The 21,617-nt window shown below is 42.5% G+C and overlaps 1 protein-coding gene across 12 annotated transcripts in view; it reads right to left on the bottom strand.

Annotated features, from left to right (window-relative positions):
• Nucleotides 1-21,617, bottom strand: part of LOC120895508 (PDZ and LIM domain protein 3) — a 32,515-nt gene that overhangs the window by 8,970 nt on the left and 1,928 nt on the right. For 7 of the 12 annotated variants that reach the window (XM_040298963.1, XM_040299015.1, XM_040299025.1 and 4 more), the window contains exons 1-4: nt 16,543-16,676; nt 15,957-16,376; nt 7,636-7,961; nt 7,379-7,565 (exon numbers count right to left, since the gene is read on the bottom strand). In XM_040298963.1, the coding sequence (XP_040154897.1) occupies nt 7,379-7,565; nt 7,636-7,961; nt 15,957-16,073 (630 nt within the window). In that variant the 5' untranslated portion in view covers nt 16,074-16,376; nt 16,543-16,676. Of the gene's footprint in view, nt 1-7,378; nt 7,566-7,635; nt 7,962-15,956; nt 16,377-16,470; nt 16,489-16,520; nt 16,677-21,617 lie in introns of those variants that run through there. The other 5 variants (XM_040298972.1, XM_040298986.1, XM_040298995.1 and 2 more) reach the window with 5 other exon arrangements.

The raw sequence follows: 21,617 nt of genomic DNA, 5'->3' as shown, positions 1-21,617 counted from the left end.
AAATGAATGAACGCGGGCGAACCACGGTACTGATAGGCGGCGGCCATTTTTTACTGCACGCAAGCAAGCACACTAAAGCAAAACTGCTCTACTCGCTTCGAAACACTTAACACTTAACTAAGCTCAGAAAGTAGAGCTGGAACAGGCACTAGGCTATGGAAGGTTCGCAAAGGCAAGCAAGGCAGGGCAAGATCTGATCCGTCGTTGTACGATTCCCGAGCGCAACTGACCGTCTTTGAGTTCGAGTCGATTCCAAATGGAAAACGTTCGACCTTCTGGCCTACTCTGATCGATCGTGCAGGGCAGGAGAGAGATAGTGTACGAGAGTGAGAAGGAGAAAGAGAGCACAATTGCGTTTGCGTTTTCTTTCCCACTGCTAGGATTTTCCCTTCGGCTCAAGGATCGCAGGACGCGCAGCCGTGTGGGTGTGTGGGATGTGTCTTAGGCTGTGACGTCCGGTGAATGATCGGTGATCTCCGGCCCGCATGAAAAGCCGTTTGGAGGGGATAGGCCCCGAAAGCAGAGTAGCTGGGACCGTGGTTCGAGGGAGCGGCAGGGAAAAGCGTACTCGCGAGGCGCAAAATCCGAAACGCAGAAAGAAAAACATCACGCATCTAATGTGTTCGCAGGCGCGGAAAATGCGCGCCAACTCACTGGCTCGCCCCAGCACAGGGTACGGGTCCCGGTCAACGTAGGTTTGTTTACGTATTGTGCTCCGGGGACGATGGGTTCGGAGCATCATTCCACGGCGGTTAGGCGTTTTTCAATCGATTGATCTCGATCGCTCGTGCCCCGGTTTGTGGTTGGCTGAGTTCATATGGAACGGTACATAACCTGCAATGTTTTGGGAGGTTTGCTGTATGGAGTGTTGTTTATTTTGACTATCGGCCGGGTGAAGCGGAAAGCAATAATGTACAGTAGGTACAGGTTTCCCTTTACATTGTAATCGTGTTGGGGATTGTAGGAAGAACGCAGGTTGCATAATGACTTGATGATTCGATCGAGTTGTCCCGCGTATGGGCAATCTGTTATGCTGGGGAAGAGTTTACAATCTTTCAATAAAATGTTTAGAAATGGTTAAAGAGTTCCAGTCTTTGAATGGAATGTGATGTTTTGAAAGTAAAAGTAATTATTCCACAGAAATGGTTTTGATCCAGGCGACTTGAGTTTGAGAGCTTGTTTTCGCGTCAAGGTTTTCCACCACAAACAAACTCATTTGCCATCAAATGTGTTTGGAGGCATTCCAAAAACTGAAAGGGATTAGTTCGGTCGTTCCATAGAGTCAAGGGGGTTATAAATAATTTAATATCCATGAGAGTTTTCGTGCCAGCAGTTATGACTAGTTGAAATAATAAATGAATAAACAGTAATTATATGACATTCTTTACTGTTTGGTAAGCTTTCAGTTTTCATTGTATCCAGTAATTATTAAATTTAAGATGTATACACTTTATAGATACCTTCCAATGAGGATTATTTCTTGAGGTGATACGCCTTTCATAAATTACTTTGCGGACTTTTGAGGGCACAATTTCATGTAAACAATATTAATCAAACCCCAAATTGCATTATTCGTCTCACCGCAACTTCCATTTGGGCAGTTATAAAACCTTTAAATTACTACATTTATTAATCACACACGAGATGAAAGCAACGAGACCGCCAAAAACAGCTGGCTAGAGCACGGAAAAAAAACTCAAAGAAAACTCTTTACTTATTCACCACTCCGTCCAACCGTATCTGGATCGGTGCCAAGGAGAAAGAGTAAAATTAATGTTTCATTTTCTGGAATGAATTTTTCCAATCCAGTGTGGTTGAAACTCTGACAAGTTGTCGCCATTTTTTCCCTCTACCCAATTATTACATTCAACGTTCTTGGGTGGGAAATAATAATCCCAAAACAAAGAAAACTCAATTTAATTACCACTCCTGTTGGTGTGTAGCGTTACGCGCCCCGCGTTACAAATAGAAAAACAGAAAACACTTTTCATACGGGCAGCACGCGTTCACCTTACGGCCAGCCGTTTGTGTCCGAGGACGAGGACATTTCGCGTGACCTCATTTATTCCGAATGGTCGAGAAGATATTTTTAGCGACCGTGACAGGAGGGAACTCAATGGTAGGGTGCGATTTTTGTGGGCAGTGAAAGGAGCAGCGGGAAAAGTCATACATCGAAGCTGGCTAAAATTATCATCCTTTAGCACGTCGACGACCACTTGCCAAGCCGGTCGAGAGGAAAGGAACGAAAGGAGAGATGGGTTGATTGTGCCGAATGTGTCGCGACTAGGAGCGGTGGGGACAGACACTGTTGGTGATGATACGTCTAGCGTTTGGGTACACTCTCCCTGCTGCTGCTGCTCCACAGGTGATTGGAGCGGTGTGGTCTCTAGCTCACAGTCGCAGTCAGTCATCCCTTCCGACCCCGACAACGGCAAACACTGGTCGCTCGGTGTCGGCAAAGGGTAAGGTTAGTGTTGAAAGTTGAACTTGATACTGGGCAGCGTGATGAACAGGAGCTGACCAGCATGATGCTGGCGAAGCGAGGGAGTCAATGTTTTCCTTTACTCACACTTGTTCGGAACTTGTTTTCCCGAGCGTCCGTAGCGCCACGGGAGACGGCTATCAAACCGGATAGCGGAGGGAGAAAAGTATCCGGCTGTACCACATGTTGAACGTGCTGCCCTTGAAGCAGACCATCGGACCTTCGGACCGAATACTTCCCCCCTCATCGCTCTCTCTCTCTCTCTCTCTCTCTCTCTCTCTGCATGTGCCTTGGACTTGTGCCACTGTTTGGGGTTCGATAGGAAAAGCTGCCAAGGTTTTCCTTTGGGTCTCGGTAAGCATGGGTACGGTTTGTTTGTGGCCCGAGGATGCCCGCACGATAGTTTCACTATCAGTTTCACATCGAACTCGTGTTTGCTGTGCGGACTGGCCTTGGGTGAGACGGATCGCTGGCTCAAGGTCATACACAAATAGATGGTGATGACCCTTCATGTGAGCATATACATTTGATTAAGTTTTGTTTTTGTTTGTGGGTTGTTTTTTGTTGCTGTTGATGTTTGTTATCGTGTCTTTACGCGAAACAAACAACACATTTGTTGACGATTTTTTTAGCAAATTTATGCTTTTGATTCTTATCAACGACGTGGTTTTGGTAATGACGTATCATTTTTTGGATGGCTTTGTGTAACATTGTTTTCGGGTTTTCGGGCAGAATTATAAATTACGCATATTTATTTTCGTTTGTGGTGTACTGCGAGATCTTCAATGAGCACGCGTTAGTTTAGGCTACATTACAAGAGTAGCGCAATGTAAAAATATGCGTTTGCATGGATACGAGCGATACGAGCACCCCTGCAAATCTGTTAAACGCCTGGAAGTATGCAATTCTTAATCTCTTCTGGACTACGGGACGAGTGCGGACATGAACAATTTTTCCACAGCTTGTAAGCGGAATAACGCGAACAGGATCTTATGCATTTGTGGAAAAATACATACACACCGAATCGGAAAATGGTTATATCAAATAACCAATCAAATGGATAATTAAATGGTAAAACATTTTTTGGAATTACTTATTTATAATAAAGGGTAGCCGATGGTTCTTAGCACAGAGATGTATAGAAAATTTGAACACATATTTGTACTTGCTTGTCTGAACATAATAGGGATCGATATTAATTGAATTTTATTGTTTTTTCTGAGCATTACACGTTTTGTTACCAAGACAAAGTAGAAGTTAAAATATGTTTTCGTTTAGCTAAACTCTACTAACTCCAATCAAGTACAAAGACAAAAATATTTCAATGTTAGATATTGGAAAGGTTTTATATTCTATACGCATTGCTGAACTTCTTTTATAATAGGCTGTATTAATAGTTTGCATTGAAAAGAGGCACATCAATCAGTGCCGACTAATGTAAATTAACGCTGTTAATACTGTGCTAAGCCTCAATACTAAAGCATCTAAGATCAAAACGTAAATCAGAGAGCTTAAGTCCTGAAATAGGATGTAAGATGTACGGTGGTATAATGTATATAAGAAGAGCTATTGTAATCCAGCATACGTAGAAGAGGAGGGAATTTATTAGCCCGTCGGGTACAATAACTATGAACGAAGTTTACACTGGCATGCGGATATGATATCCCATTACACTCCAACCAGGTCTGATTGAACATTGAACATCGTTCAAAGACGCTAGATATTTTAAACAACAAACAGACCAAGAAATATGTCCCAGTTTAGTGCTTATTCTACATGCTTTGGTTCCAAAAAACGCAATATGACAAGCTTGTGTGGGATAATTTAGAGTCTTTGGAGGTTTAAAACAATTGTTGAAACCATTCAATAGAATGCATACCATAAATTTGTACATAAATCCAATTTCCCTTCTTATTACCGACGAGTAACATTCTGCCCCATCGACTGTTGTCGCGGAAACCATCTACTTTACCCTTAATGCATAGTTAGCGATTGCCCGCTGGCTTCCGTCTCGTTTGCCGAAAATACACGCGATAAATTTAATAAATTTTAACTTTTCCAACATTGCCGCAAGTAAACTTGGTACGACTTCTTTCAGAAGGACCGCCTCGTCCTTCCCGTAAATCATGGCCCGCATCATCCCGCAACACTTTCCGTGGGGTATTTTGTGCGTAGTGCGGTAAAGTGCTTTGCTTTGCTATAAGGATTAGTGCCGGCGGAAAATCGCTAAGCAGCACTTGGCGTTTATTTGACGCTCACTCCGATAGCAATAATGTATGTGAAAATAATTAGTTTTGCTGCCGAGCAGGAAACGGTTCGGCATATGACTCGCTGCTCCCAGAACGGGCTGTGATCCACCGGTTAATGAAATACAGCGAGCCGGAGCTTAAGAGCATACCCAAGCGCGGAAAGTTTGCACAGCGGGTTTGGAATGGGAGGCAAAATTTATTAGCATGAGGCGATCTTGGGGAGATCCGGACGCGATACGAATAGTTATACGAGTACGAAAAATTCCTCTCCAAACTAGCTAACTCCATTGGCAGACGCTGCATAATGCTAGCTTGTTAAAGAAGTTGCATTGTTAAATGAAGTGCTGGTGCGATAAGAAGTAGCTCGCTACTGGGTGGAGTTTTCTTAGCCCACAACCACAGCGTCTTAAAAACTACGTGCATCTACGTGAGCGCCATTTTCCATCAACTCCCTGCGCTTATTAGCGAAGGAAAACATCAGGCTGATGGGTAAAGGGAACAGGGATGCTGTGAAGGGTTCTTCTTCCTCAGCATTGTCTGTTTGCCGACAAGATGACGCGAAAGAACGCGAGGGGACTGTAAATGTGTCACAGGTTGACACAATCCGTTGCTACATACACGCACGCGCGCACACTCCACGAGGTTGTGGCACGAGCCATAAGCATATGTGTGTGTGTTTGTATGTGTTGGCACACAAGTCTCCTTGACCCTTTTCTCCGATTTTACCCCGGATCCACCCTTTTAAAACCGCTCGGAAAAGAAGCTGCAAAGATGGGTTAGGGTTCTATCTCGCGATGTCGCTCTGCTCGAGATGATGCGTGACAGAAAGGGGTGTAAACCCATCCCATCCCTTCGCATCCCGAACCGGGGAGGGTTCGTTGCCGAGCACTCATCTTCAGATTGTCACTTTTATCAACCCCGGCAAGACGCGAGCAGCAAGTGTTGTATAGATGTACAGGCGCCGAGATCCGTTCTTCCCTACACGTACATACGCGGGGAGCGAAATACGTCAAGCAGTGGTTCCTGTCCCTGTTCGACGCGCTGAAGCAATGGTAGTAGTGGTACGTGCCACGGGCGGGAGAAAATTTAATTTATTCATGAAAGCATCCTCTCCAGGCAGCCAAAGGCAGCGGAAAGCTGGAATCTCTGGGCCTGAAACAACCTGTTTCGCTACCGCAGCAAGCTTCGGGAAGATGTTGCTAGGTGACGCTTGCCTGTCTTGTGCAGTGAAGCCGTTCGGTACGGTTTTGGCAGGTTTCGGGAAGAGTACACGGGAAAGAAAGAGAGAGAGAGATGGAGGGGTAAGACCACTTCTTCTGGGCGCGAAACGGGCGCGAAAGCCCTAAACAACCGATCGCAAATGACGAAGCCACGAAGGGATGGGGTAGCGTGGGTTTATATTAAGATGGGCGCACTCAAACTTCAGGCAGCGCCGTCCATGCGAAACGGCGTTGCGAGTGGCAAAGTTTTGTCTTTTCCGAGGGAAACCAGGAGCTTCGAGTGGGAGGGAGTCGTGAAGCGTGGAAAAGTAATTTAAAATTTTCCAAAAGATTCGCGAAACCCACTCCATGTACCTCTCCAGCGCCATTTCAGCAACGCCATAATAGTAAGGATGAGTTTGTTCGTTGTTCTGTTTGTGTGTGTGTATGTGTGTAAGCAGGCATTTGTCGATGGTCTTGCTTCAGGAATAGCTTTGTTACATGCCAAGGGAAGTTTTCGCCGTAGGAACGATCGATAGTTGCCCTCGACGTTTAAGGTATGAGTAAAGCATCATATTTTGTTTTTAAAATATTATTTATGTAATAAAATATGTACATAGTACTAAAATATTTGCTTTTACCTTATTAACATACACTTTGGTAGCATAAAGTAATGGATAATTGATTACTGGATGGTTTGTACTACTATTTTACATGTTGATATTCACATTGTGAGTATTAAATTTATAATATCAGTCACGTCTAGTACATCTGTTGAATCAAAATGAAGTTTAATACAATAGGGAAATAATAATGGTTACAAATGTTAAGGAGAAGCTGTTTTATAAGCTATTCGTCTTACCATTTTTATATTATTTGTTACAACATCCATTTAATCAATATTATGTGATTTTGTTATCATGAATAACTTAGAGATTAAATAATATTTATAATATTATAATAGTATTTAAAAGAGTATTACTTAATACGAGAAATTTAATCTTAGTACAACTTAGACTATGTTCGAAAGTTTTAAGAACAAATTCAGTTGTGTACTATAAACGTCTCGTTAGAAACTGAATTATGAAACAAATGCATTTGGTATGTTTAGTGTTGAAATAATATAATTTACAAGAGTGGTTTGTTATTGTTGACTTTTAGTAGAACATAGTGTACTAAATACTAAAAGTACTATGAAGCCATTTAAATTGAAATATGCGCAGTTTTATACACAGCTATCACTTAATGAATGCAAATGTTATTACTAGCTCCAAACCAATATGAAGTAATTTCCGTTGAATTCGGTTTTGTACCACAGCCTCAGTAACGTTTGGTGTGGTCCATCAGCAAGCGAACGATTTATGGAACATGTTTTTTTGTGTCCATTTTTTTCAAAAGAGAAAGCACTTAAAACGAAACCTCCCGATGAGAGTGACGATGACTCTTACCTGATTAGTGATCGCTTCGTTGGCATCGTTCAGGCTGGTCGGGGCCGGCGGTGGGTAGGGCTGCTTCGGCAGATGGTAAGCTCCAGTGCCGTCCACGACGGGAAAGACGGTGTGCGGCAGCGTTTCAACCGGGCGCTCCAGGGCGGCCGCATACGACTGCGGTCCATGTGGCAGCGAGGTCGCCGTGCTACCGAGGAGAGAGAACAATTTAATATTCGGACTCTCGTCAGCATTCCTTAACGAATTGACTTCCTTACCTCGGCAACAGCTGTGTGGGATCCGGTGGTGGGAAATTCTGATGTAGCTGCGGCTTGGCCGGCTGTCCCGGCTCAGCGTACGGCTGGTAGGGCTGGGCAAAGTTGGCCGGCGACAGCGGTGCGACCGGATTGCCATTGATCGGATGGGCACTCTGGTGCAGGGCCACCTTGTCGTCGCGGCGCACCGTCACCTTGATCTGGTTGCCGGCGTTACGGAACAGGTTCTGCGCATCGATGTGCATAAGGTCGCGCGCGTCGTACTGGTCGATTTTGGTAATCACATCGCCGCGGAGCAGCTCCGGCTGGGCAGGGCTGTGGTCCTGTACCTGGTGGTGCGCGGATGGACAAGGGTATGAAAGCAAAGACAGAAGAGGGTTAGATTTCAGCCTTGTTGTCCCCTCTTAGAACACACACGTCTCCTGAGGACGACTTTGCTCGAAGATGTTGCCCTTTTTCCCACGAAAACCGGACATTACCATTTGCCAACACTTCCCGAAATCTTCGATCGTTCAGCGGCAAATGTTAGGCCCCGATAAGATTATTTTAATTTGAGAATGACCCATTGGGACAGGGTGGTTGCGGACGGCTGGACAAACTGGATACGATAACAGGATTTTATGAAACACTTCCGATCCCGAATCGTCCCGTTTTGTGGGCCCTTCCCGTAGCAACGAGTGGTCAAGCTAGTTTGCGACGAATGAAAGCATAGTTTTGGGTAGATAATCGTGAGAAAATGTTCCGGTTGTTTTCTGGGTGGTATAAATGGACATTCTATTGCTTGAAATTAGTATGCCAGATTTCACCCTTGTTGGTAATTAAATGTTGTTCGGAGTGTTTGGCGTAAGTTTGAGTTTATTGCTAATTTCGCTCAAAAAGTTTTAGTTCCACTCGTTAGACTGCAGGGTCGTTTGGTGATTGTTTTACTGTTTTGGATTTATATTTACCCAGGAATCTTTTATAGTAAGTGTGTGAGACAAATTAATCAAATTTTGTCTCAAATATCGCTCATGTGACAGCAAACCGTAAAATATAGCACAAGCACAACTATGATGTGAAAGGTTTCCAAATAATATGTTTGGAAACAATAAGAAACCCGATTGTTATCTGAGTGTTAAGAAAGGAAAAACAATCATGATAAAATAACGTTGATAACTTAACGTTAATAAGTACAATGATTATCAATTATTCTCGAAACTGACGAAGACTCAAGTAATAGAAAGGTTATGAATAGAAATAGCATATCCAAAACCTATAAAGCAATTTTTTGTAGCATTGTTTTGATTTAGTATTGAAATGATTATTAAATAAGCCAATATTGATAAGTAAGGACTACATGGAACTGAAAATAATTAAATTAAACATAATATTTTTAGTTAATAAATTTCATATATTAATATCATGAATGAATCATGAATATGTTAATGAATGGAATAAAAGAGAATATGTAACTATGGAATATTGACAAATTAGACATGGATTTTATTGTTTTTTTTTTAATTTTTAATTTAAAATTAATTGAATTAAAAGATTTAATTGACTTGTACTTTCAAACGAATTTAATCAAAGTTTTGATACTAAAGTAATGCAATTGAAAAAACGATTGAATTTGGCTAAAATAATATTTCATTACTTTCCATTTTCTAAGCGTAGTATAAAACAGTACACAGTTTTTCTATGTATATGTTATACATCTTCATTTCGAGTAATCTTTTTAGACTTATAGTTTCAATACCAAAAGAAAGCAAAAGATACTCATTCTGCCTTCATTGTATGCGCCTTTTTGTGCCATTGTTGTGTTGATAAAAGGATAAAATCCCAACTTATCAAAGAAAACATTAGGTCTAATCATTTGCTGCTACACCTTTCCCATTTTGTGAAGCTGAGTGCCGTCACTTTTAATTAAACCTTGTGTTGATAATGCTTCCTATTGCTTGTGATGCAAATAGTCTTTACATTCTATCCATCTAGAAATCGTCTTTCATTGCCGTTTTACTTTGCAACGACTCGGAACATCTTACACATCCATCAGCTCCGTTTTCTATACACCGCTTTCCGATCCGATGGGGATTTACCTACGTCAGCTTAGGTATAAAAACAAGCTTTTTATGAACTCTGGCTCTGGCCTGGCAGTAAACCAATAATAGATAACATCTTTTGCCCGAGACTTTGGGTGCAAAATTGAGATAAAGCTGAAAGACATCGACAAAGATTTTTCCTTTTCCGCCACAGGATGCCGCCGTCCTGTATAGGAATAAAAGTTTTGCCTATGCGTCGGCAAAAACGCAACCCAGCCCAGGATAACCGATAGGAGACGGTTTGGTTTCTGTTGAGTTCTTCAAACCCAACCCCCTCTCTAAATACGGGCATTTCATCCTAGGATTCATCGGGGATTGGTTTATTCGTCCCCTTTTCATACCAAACCTGGGACGTTTCGGGGCAGGGCGAACCTACCCGTTCACTTTTGTAAATATGTTTGCGAGCGTCGCTGAATGACTCCACACGCTGTAATGCTAATGAATGTGTGTCCCGTCCCATACCAGCCGAGTTTGGGAGCATAAAAGCCAAGCCAAGGCGGCGCAAGGCACACGGACGCTACACCGGGGACACGAGGAAAAATTGGGTGTGGCTCCGTGGTATCGTGGTATTGAAGGGAAAAAGGAAAAATCTCAGCATCTTACAAGAGTTTGTTTTCGGTCGGTCGTTTGCAAAACAGTGGTTGCCGTTTTATGGATTATATTGGACAAAATTAGCTGTAACGACCTTGCTCTGCCCGGTCGGCTTTTAATGACAATGGCACAGCACAGAGAGAGAGAGAGAGAGAGAGAGAGAGAGAGAGAGATAGAGAGAGAGTAGTGTTTCCAGTCGCCTGTTTTAAGTTGGTAATGAGATGTCGAAGTTCAGTAAGCACTGGGATGGGGACTGTCATTTGCGAAAAATTGCCAAACTTTTACGCATACTGCGAGTACTTTCCTTTCTGATGGGTAAATATTTAAACAACTTCAACCGATTTCAGTGTAAGCTGAAGGTGGGTGGCTTATTGAAGGGTTGTGCCATCAGTATTGCTAACTTCACTTCAACATTGAAAGCATGACCCGTATGCCCTGTCCCTTCAAACGACACGCAAAATGGCAAAGGAAAAAGTGATAAGAGGATCTGTGATTGAATGGGCCGTCTTTGGTGTTCTTACTTAAAGAAAACCACCCCTGTCTCACACACACATCCACTCCGAGCACCGTTTTCTTTACACGCTACAATCAGACCCTTTTTTCCTCGCCGGCTCGTTCAGCCCCTCCCGTTTCGCAAGATTAAAATAATAAATTATCTAGAAATTTAATATAAATGAAAATCTAATTAAGATTTTCGCATTAATTAAAAATGGCTACGACCCGCACTTTGCGGCGCAGACTGTGCAGTAGCACGGCGCTGGGTTTCGGTTTTGTATCACCATAAAAGAAAAGCCGGCAAACGACACCGACGACGACGACGATGACGACAAAGTTTTCTTCTCCGGTACCCGATAAAGCAAAAGAAAAGAAGTCATCCTTTTCTTTTGCGCCTCTGTTTTTGCGCAGTGGTTTGAGCAAGCATTCCACTGTACGAGGGGGGCGAGGGAACCTGTTTTGCGAAGCAAAGGAACGCTTTTGTAATTTTCTTTTCCCAAACTCTTATCTTTTTTCTGCAGTGACAGAAAGTCGGTCCGGATGTCGCTGTGTGTGTGTGTGTGTGTGGTTTTGACTCTCCTACACACTAAAAGTACTCTTGCCGAGCCAGCATTCAATGGCGGCGAAATGGATGGAGAAAATACTTTGAACATAAATTATAATACAAATGGCAAATGCTGCATACAAGGCCATCTTGAGCAAACGTGCTTGAGATACGCTATGGCTTTCGGAAGAAATGAGCAGAGTACAGATGGGGAGAAAGTGGTGGGGGGTAAGTTTTCTTAGCAAGAGTTTTCGGTGCTTAAGTTCGGAAACGGTTCGGAGGGCAAACAAGTTCACTATCTTCATCGAAATAAAACGTAAAAAGGATTCTGGCGGGAAAGGATAAAGTTTTCCTTATGCATAAATTAGCACTGAGAGAAAATTAGATAAGGGAATTGAATCGCTATTCGAGTGGGTGTGTGTGTGTGGGTGGCTGTGTTTGTGTGAGCATGGCTGTAGGTTTATGGTGACATTTTTTACGACAAGGTGATCGTAAGCATTTTCATTTAACGATATTTGGTTTGGTCTTACGATTTGGGTGTTACAATATTCGGAGGGCCGAACGAGTTTTATGAAAAGATTACTTTCAAATCAAATAAACTACACTTTGAAGTAGACAGCAATTTTTAAGTACATTTACACAAAAAAGATAAATGCTATCTTTTTCGATGATATCGTTTTAGTTACACTCGTGACTAATAATAACTCGCGAATGATAATAATAATAATAATAATAATAATAATAATAATAATAATGTAAAGTTACATTACGAGTAGCAAGTTTTAAAGTACTGAAGAAGTATTGGCAACTCATGCAATAAAAATCATATAGAATAAGATATTTACAAACAAATATACTGCTCAATGTATTATTATCTCAACGTATATGATACATAATTTTCTATCAATATTGCTTTACTACAATTTTTTACTCAGTTTTCTTTGGAAATTTAACAGTTTATGTGTCAAATCAGTACAATTTGCTCCAATAATTACCAAAGGCAAAATGATTTGTTTGTTTTTTTGTTGCTAAAACTTTCAAAACGCTTTAAATGAAAATTTTCTATACACAATCGTATTAAATAAATTATTTAGTGTATGAAAGCAAGAAATTTATTCAAAAATACCCACGAAGCGCCTAGATTTTGGCTGAAAAAGGTGACGTTCGACTTACACCTTAAATCCTCAAGGGAATTGCTCTTAAGAGATATTCAACTACACATCTATCTCAAAACTGTAAAATGATCTTAGAAGTAATCTTCAATAAAATGCCTTATTTTATATTTTGAAAAAATCATGTCATACTTAAAAGTGAATTACTTTTTATCACTTCAAATTTTCTCAAGCAACCTTCACACAACCCAACTGACAGGCACCGCACCAGGCAAACCAACCCGTGTAGCATTCCCGCGCACGTCAATTTTAATTGGCTAACCTAGTTATTAGTGAGGCGATAAAATTTAAACAGATTGTGACGGCGTTGGCATGTTGTTATGAAGCATTGCTTAAGCAAAAAAACCCAAGGACCGTAGAAGACCGTACGCAAAACCTCAGCGCGCCAACATTGCGTCAATTCGTAGATATTATGCGCAAAGCATTACGCTACGCTGCGCTTCTTTGCAACCGGCTGTACAAGTGTGAAGGTTAATCGTAGAGGAGAGCTACAGAATTGATCCTTGCTGAAGGAACAGTTTTGTGAAAAAGCACTTTAACATGCATTCAATTTGTCGATTTCTTTAGCTGCTTTATAAATGAAAATAAACATCAAAAGTGTGTTTGCTCATTTGCAGCCTTAAAGTGAGCTAATAAATAATCATTTATCATCTGGCTTGTTAGAAGATGAAAGCAACAAACGGAAAATGCTTCCTAGAAAAGCAAGTGGAACTAATTTGTTTCACATTGACGCATCATTTGTCAGCTTCCCGTGCTAGCGTTGCTTGTCGGGAGGCCAGCGTTCGATCAGGGTTGCGAATAAATAAGCGAAATAAAATGCCGCGCGCATCGTCGGTTCAGTGAACGGTAGCGAACTTTGTTGTCAGTGTTGTTTTTAAATGTGTTTGTTGGCACAGAATGTGCATCGGCCGCATGCATTGGTAAGCTCGGACCACTGCCCGGCTCGGAAGTAAGTGGTCGGAAGTGATGCACGCCCATGCGTGGCATCTGTGGGTCGTTGCGAGTGATAGAGAAATCTTGCTACCAAACACGCTGCCAAGAATGCGCTCGACTGAGCTGCTATGCGTCACGGCCGTTTCCTCGCGCGCCGTTGCGTCGGCGGAAGCGAACCGTGTGGGATGCGAAAAAGGTCGTTGCTCAAAGAGAGAGAGAGCATGGGAGAGAGCGAGAGAGGGATACATATAAACACATTGGTATGGTAGCGTTCGATGGAGACGCTTCATGTTTTGTAACAGGTATAGGACACCATACAATAAAATACTTTCGTAGTGCAGCTCAAAGTGTAATGATTCAAACAGTTTCTTCGTTAATACTTGCTCTAAAATATTAATCATTCTATCGATGGTATTAATTCAAATATTCGGAATTTATTGAACAATCGGTTGAATGTTTTCCACTCAATCTGTATTCGATCCAATTTGTTTGTGAATAAATAAACTTGCTCAACCATGTCTCAAGTATCTTTTCGCTGTTTTAAGTTTAAAAAAGTCTGAATTTATGTTATTTTATGAGGTATGTGTTGTCATTAGAGGTATCCCTGATACTTAACACTTAACACATTTAGTTAAATAATCGTTTCATTGAAGATGGTTTCGAGATGGTTTGAAGTAGGTTTCTCCACAAGGATGATATTCAGGCCTATTATATTGCGTTCGGCATTCGATAAGATTTACTCGCACGTTTATTATGTACATTTTCGTATCGTTTTGCTAGCGACGTTCCGCTTCGAGTAACTCATCGACAGATTCGAGTCGACGAAGTAAAAATCGGTACCGTATTGCTCGAACAGGAAGGTGCATTCGAGAGATTTTCTGCCGACAGCTCAAGCTGTCGGAATTGCGCAAATTTAACCTCACAAAGAATTTAAGCTACTGTCTACGTGTGTAATTAAATTTAACATAAGTTTATCAACACTCTCATCACTCATATTTACCTCATTTCCAGCAAAATTATGGAAAAAAAAAGATTTTAAAGAAGTGCTGAATCCGTTTGTTTACACTCACTCCGACCGCCGTTTGCTTCGACCAACTGTCAAACACACAGATGCTAGAACAAAAATGTCAACGAAACCTTAATCGATTCGAATGGCGAAAACGATACCAATTTTTCTCCCGTTCGACTCGAGTGCTTCCGACGGAATTGAATGTCATTCGAGTAAAATAATAGGCCTGATTATGTTCAATCAGTGTTCAATAGTTTATAATAATATTCTTCAAAGACAACAAAACGATATGAATAAGCAAGATACGAATTGCTTGTCTTAAAATGCATCATATTTGTACAACTCTCAAGTGTAAAAGAATCTTTATGAATTAAGAATAGTGCTTGTTTTGTAGAAATCTGAGCTTGACATACATATTCAGAAGAACAACAAGCTGAGCACTTTATGCAAATTGAGCACTGTTCGTGGAATCATCCACATGAAGAGATTAAAATGTCCAACCGTCTCACAACTCAGTTCAATGTGAGTAAACTACACACGTCTTCTGTACAACAAAAAAGCGTTTAATCTTCTGTGCTACAATAAATCAAACATATTTATTGTCTCTCGCTTACATTGTATCAAATGATTTGATTCGCTCAAACCAACGTCAACGAATGAAAACAATACATCGCTGTAAAGGTAAATAACAATCTTTTCGTTGTTCCAATACATTAACAGGGCATGAACGGATCGTTAAACCGTTCGCGAATGCAATAAAGCAGACTGTTTATCCACGACTACGACTACGTGCTTGCCCCTTGGGCTGACCTTTCGTAACCACATTCGTCGGCATGGCCGAGTGCTGCGACATTATTATACCGGCCCCGGCCGTCTGCAAGATGCATTTATCCTCTTTCCATATTGCGTTTTAATAAACACACTGAACCAGAGAACGCGGCTGCGGGCAGGATGGCAACCATTTTGCAAACAAACCACCATTAATCACTGCAAAACTGTGATGCAACTCGATGCAACCGTCGATACTGCTGCTGCTGCAGCCCATGTTGGCTTGCGTTTATCCCGTTTTTTCCCGCCCGATGGGGTGAAGGGGAAAAAAAACAAACGACTACGACTGCAAATGGTACTAAAATTTTATTGGCAACCATCCCAGGAAAATGGATATCGGTGTTCCGGTGGGGCGGTGTTGAGACGGAGAGCGCTTGTGCGCGTTGTTTTGACATCGTGTGCGCCTCCATGCTCGCCTACCCGCCGTCGGATGTTCTACTCCACCGAGTGGCTCTCAATAACATTGTTTTTTTCCCTCTTCACTTTTATTTCCCTCTTCATTTTGCCACTTTCTTCGGCCCCACGGGCGACGTTTTCCGTTTTGCGCAGTCGAGTGGCGAGCACTGTTCCTTTATTTTTGACACAATCGGTCACCGTAACCTTCTGCCGAGTGTTGGTTGGGAGGTCTTTTTCTCTCTCTACAGTTATGCTTCCACCCTCTTGACGATGCTTACCCGTGTGATGATAAGTGGTGCGTTCAGGTCAGTACCACCGGCCAGCCGGATGCCCCACGCGACCTGGGGCGAGGAACGCCTCAGCGTAACGGTAAAATCGTGCGGTTTTGGACTCATTGCGCAAAAGGGACGATCGGGCTGTAGTTGATCCCTTCACAGGTTCAAACACACACACAAATACACACACTTTATTGTACGGAAAATAATATGTTTCAATCCACTCGTTACGCGTTTGTTCGACTTTTTGAAACTCCCACCCTGAGTTGTCTGCTCAGCACCAAAATTATACGATCACTGGCACTTTCCGTGTATGCGACAGAGAGAGAGTGAGAAGGAAAGGTCGAGAAAATATCCACGTAACTGTAAAAATATCGTGCAGCAACTAGAGACACTTTGTCAGGCACACTTTAGAGGTTCGCACTAAAACACAACGGGAAAAGGATAAGAATAATTAAATAGATTTTCCAATTAATTCTGCACTGAAATTGGGTTTCGTTTGAATGGGAAAAATCACTTCTTTCTCGATATTTCCCGACAAGCACAGTAAAATTCACACACACACACATAAACACACACACGTACGCACGCTCGCTAGCTGAAAATTGTTTCCGCGCTGACCGACTTCAGAACCGTGTCGCTTGTCGCTTGTCGTTGTCTGGTTGCACTTTTGCTAGCATCACCCGGGAAGCCCGGCCTGAACGGGGACCTCGTTTTTCTCTAGTCTCGGGCAATGTCGTATGCTCCCTGGGTAAGAATGTGTGTGTCTGTGTGCGCGCGTTTTTTCTCTTCTATTTCCCTTCGCATCAGGCACTCACCCGACCGGACGAACCCCGTGGACGTGGACGGACCGCGGTGTGGAAAATCAAATATTTATTTTAATCGCCGGACGGTCACTCGCACTGTCCAATCGTATACGTGTATGCTCCCGCGGCGTGATCGTGATCGCGTGTTTGTGTGAGCTTCGGGAGCTGCGGTCACTCTCTGTGGCCGAGACCAGCAACGATCGTGCATCACTCATTTTCAGCTCAGCTGAGTGAAACCGATCGTGCGATTGTGTAGCAGGGTGAGAATTGTGCAGAGAAAGGGAAGGCAGGTAAGGAAAATCTTCAAGATGTAACGCTCCCTCTTCCACCCGGGGCAAGATGCATTGGTCATCGGACGTGTTGTTCGACTGTGTGTGTACGTGTTTTCCTTTGGGAAGTGTTTTCGTTTAAATATTAATGTGAATCATGGCCGCAATAAGGCTCGATCGAATCGTCTCGAGTGGACCAATTCACTCGTCAAATGGCATAATGAAGTTGTTCGCGGTGTATTTAAAGCTTGATTTGTAATGCACTTTTACATTTTATACTTTATGTTTGCCTTTGAACATTGGAATCGAACCTTGAACATGTGGTAGTCATCGGTTTATTATTGAACTCTATGATGTAAAGGAGAGCTTCCCTTTGGTCATGCATACATTACTCATCGCTACAGCAAATACTCTATAACATCTGTGAATCATTACAGATAATTGTAGCGAGCTTTACAAAATAATGTAAAGTGTAAAGGATTTCCTTCTTTTATTGACCTATGCTTCGATGTTAAGTTGGGATAGTACTGGTGCGTTGTTTACGTTCTGTCCACTGTACAGATGAGTCACACACAGTGAAAACTGATGAAGCTGTTAGTATGGGACGAATAGCACAGTACTAAATCGACTGTGTTGCAATGTTCCTGCAGGAAAGGGAAAATGCTGCTGGCAGTTGTTGAATAGTTTATGAACTGGAAGGTTTGAGCTTGTTGAAAAGTATAGTTACGCCATTCGAAGAAGATGTTAAACATAGACCAAATGTCATAACTAGTTTAATTCTGTAATTTCTGTAATTCTAGGCTATTTGTCCTTCGTTCCGTTGCAATTATTCCCACTCCACAGTCACAGCATGCAATCAGCTCACAAAACTGGACCGTAGACACCTGTTGGGTGGCGCTGCGGGAGTGTTTCAAAGTGATAGTTTCTATAAATATATTCCCATGCATAATCGGACCACGAGCAACGTAAACTGCAGTGTCGGCAGCTGAAGTCGCATAGGTACAGCACGCTCATATCACGCTCATCGCTCCACGCTTACGCTCAAGGCGTCAGACGGCAATGACGAGGGAAAACTGTAACCTTCTAGCGTTGTATCGATTGGGACACCCCGGGTACCGTACCTCGGTCCAAATTGATGATTTTGAAATTCATAATCGTTTTACTCGAGTGGGAATCATAACCGTTATGCTGACCCAGAGAAAGCATGCTACGTCTCGACGGCTGCTGTGGTGATGGACGGATAGAACGATGGACACATGAGTCGATTTCGATTGCAGCACGTCGTCGTTGGAAGTGTTTAAGAAATTCCGTCCATTTTTTTTTTGCTGATCGTGTGTCATCTGGCAAATCATACACCCTACCCTGGTTGTGGGGTATTGCTGTTTTGAATGCAGACCAAAATAAAGTCTCTACGGTGGTAGGGATTGTGTTTATGGCTTGATATACACGCTAGCGTCAAGTGTCTGCGCGTATGGAACCGTTCGGTGGCCGTTTAATGGGGATTTTTGCCTCGTACGTGGATCATTCCGTGGGGGACATTTCGAGCAGCGTAAATAAAACTTAATCCGGTTGAAACAGGGACAGACATTACTTCGTGCTGGGTGGTGAAGTTTCAAAACAAAAAGATAACGCTCATGAAACAGCGCGTTTTGTAATGGTTTGGATGTGTCGAGGAAATTTAATACTTTAGCTATGAAAAATTCTACAAAATTTTACATTTCTTAAGTGAACTCTTAAATCTTAATATAAATAATAAAATTAGTATTATGATATCACACCAATCAATTAGTCTATTTACATAGCACAGCACCATTTTGCAACCAAATTCATCAAACGCACATAAACGCACGCGCACCCTCACACACACAAGCGCAGCCAATCTCATCCAAGCAGCCATCGCCTACTCCTTGTACTAAAAACACATGCACAACCATACACACAGAAATGCCATGCACAGGAGGCGAGCGTGTCGCCGCGAAAAAGATGGCTTCCGGGGGCGAAGCTGCGCATTACGCAACGCGGTGGAAAATGATTTTTCCATACCGTTCGCGCAAAACCGTGCTGTGGGTTTCGCGGAGGGTGAAATCATGACAACCGAAGGGTTGATTGTGGTACGGGTACCACATCCGTGCACCATCAACATCACCACCACCATCTTGCTCTGCTATTGCGTAGGCACTAATACATTGGAAATTGTTGGGCGATGGCGTTATATTGCGTGAACGATTGAATGAGGCAGCTATTTGAATCTTTTTTGGTTTACGATTTTACATTAGATATTCAAATTAGTATAGAATAGGAATAGAATTAGTATTCTATTTGAAATCTAAAAGTAGTTTAATGGAGTTAAACAATTACAAGATTTATAAAATAAATCATGATATCAATAACAATAACTTATATTTCAATTCTTCATAATTTGCCACAATATAATAAATTCTTCTACAAAATTCCAACTTCTTACTGTCCAATCGACTTGAGCTCTGTTGAAAGCCACATGTTGGAAGTATATGGCAACCACAAATTGATCCTTCAACCAGGAAACCCTTCCGGATATCCCTCATAAGTGCATAAGGATGAGATCATCGCTGTGCAAACAAGCAGCAGTAAGACTAAACGATCGGTTCCGGCAGCATTCAATTGCTTCAATTATTCCCCATCAATGTAAGGTTCTATCATTTCGGTTAGCCGGTTAACCAGTCACTCTGTCTGGTTGGATCAAACGCAGGACAGCCCCGAACAGAAACAGATGGTCCCTCTTCTACCGGATATTACTTCCACTGCTCACGCTTACGCCTACCGGCCCACCGCCATACGAAAGGTGTCGACAGTGGAATTTATGCTTTTGGCATTGAGACGTTCCAGCCAAACCGTTCCAAACCAACCACACAGATGTCTAACACAACCCGTCAGTCTGTCCTGAAACCCGAGCAAAAAGGGTAACGCGTCCGGTTTCGGAATCGTTATTCTGCCCGAGGTGGGTGGGTGGTGACCATTGTGGCGAGTGGCGAGATGTACCCGGACACACATCTTCAGTCCAATCGCACCGTACGCAGCAGACCAGCATGTCCCGCGTGCAGCAGTGCCGGACGCGTCGAATCGATCGCTTTAAAGACCAAACAGACCGAAAGTCGGCAAACAATTTGCAGCAACAGTAGCTTCAAAGCGCTGTCTGTTTGTGCTGACGACTAAATATAGGTCAGTTCAAGTGGTTCAGTTTTGTTGCTCCTCGCAAGGGGAACAGATGATTGCATCTTGTTCCACATTAAAGGCCCCAAGAGAGGGCAGCTTGTACAGGGCCGAGATTTCTATACGATCTCGTGGAAACGATTTTGCAACCTCTGCTTGATGTGGTAGAAGTGCAAGTTTAATCCTATTCCCGCGGGATGTCGAACTTGGAACCGATCCAAACCCATTCAAACCGACCGACCGACCGAATCGGCGCTGCGATAAATGTGAAACGCAATTTACACTGGTGCACTGATTTGACGGGCAAACGTTCCTACCGAACCGAATCAATCGCACACTAATCAGCGCCACACTTGGCATGGAGCCGGTTCAAGCGATCCCTTTTCCAAGGGCATCAGAGAAGCAGGGCAGAATGCATTTCGTAAAGATTGTGGTGGAATGTTTCGTTTTAAAAATCTTTTGCGTCAAAAGTTTTAAACAACCGGCAGTGGGAAAGACGTAGAATGGGCTTTCTCAAGTCTCGGTACAGCAAGACGCGCCAACCAAAAGATTCCGGTTTGCAAGAAAGGAAGAAATTTTGGAAACAGGTCAATCCCGGTGACCTGTGGGATGCATCGGTTGCGGGACGGGTACCTTGGGCGCCAGGTTTGGGACAGCTCGTCTGTACCGGGTTGCTTTTTGTTGGGGCATTATGAAGAATACGAAGGATTACCTGTTTTGGTAGGATTTTGGGTGGAAAAGAAAATACTTGTTTCGGTGGGAAATTCGAGAAAATGTTGTCAACGAAGGCAATTGGATGTGTTTTAATCTGAATGAAAACCAGTTTGATTGGAGTTTTGTTATGATCCGTTTTGAATCCTTTTTCATTTTAAACAGTAAAGTATAGGAAATAGACAATTTTTGGGTCCTCGACCTTAAACGTGATTAAAATGCAATACAAATCCTTTGTAAGTCTTCTATGAAATGGGCATGCATCTCTCAAGATTTTGCTAAAATAGAATAGCTTTGTTAGTAACAGATTTATCCTTGCATGTTTAAGGTTATCCACAAACTCACAAATAACCATTCATCGAGTTTTTGGAAACCTCATAGACATCAGTGTTTAGTGCATATGAATTTTCTTAAGAGCGAACGCTTTTTTTCCTCGATATATTACGCTTTCGCGGGTAACATCAAAAGCGGCACGCGTCTTAAATTATCTTAAAATTAAAAGACCGAAGACAAGAAAAGGGTGCACTTACCCTCGATTATTTATGGTATGTAGGGTCTAGGGAGGCGCTGGGCCGAGAAGGGCTTGCTGTTTCTTGATTCGCTTAACCCTTCGGTACTGTGTTGCTTATTTATGGACCCTTTTAGGAATGAACCTCTATAAAACGGGGGAAAAAGTATTGCTTGCAAGT

The sequence above is a fragment of the Anopheles arabiensis genome, chromosome 2 (genome assembly GCF_016920715.1).
Source record: "Anopheles arabiensis isolate DONGOLA chromosome 2, AaraD3, whole genome shotgun sequence".
NCBI classification, from domain to species: domain Eukaryota; kingdom Metazoa; phylum Arthropoda; class Insecta; order Diptera; family Culicidae; genus Anopheles; species Anopheles arabiensis.
This window is presented reverse-complemented; position numbering and strand designations above follow the sequence as displayed.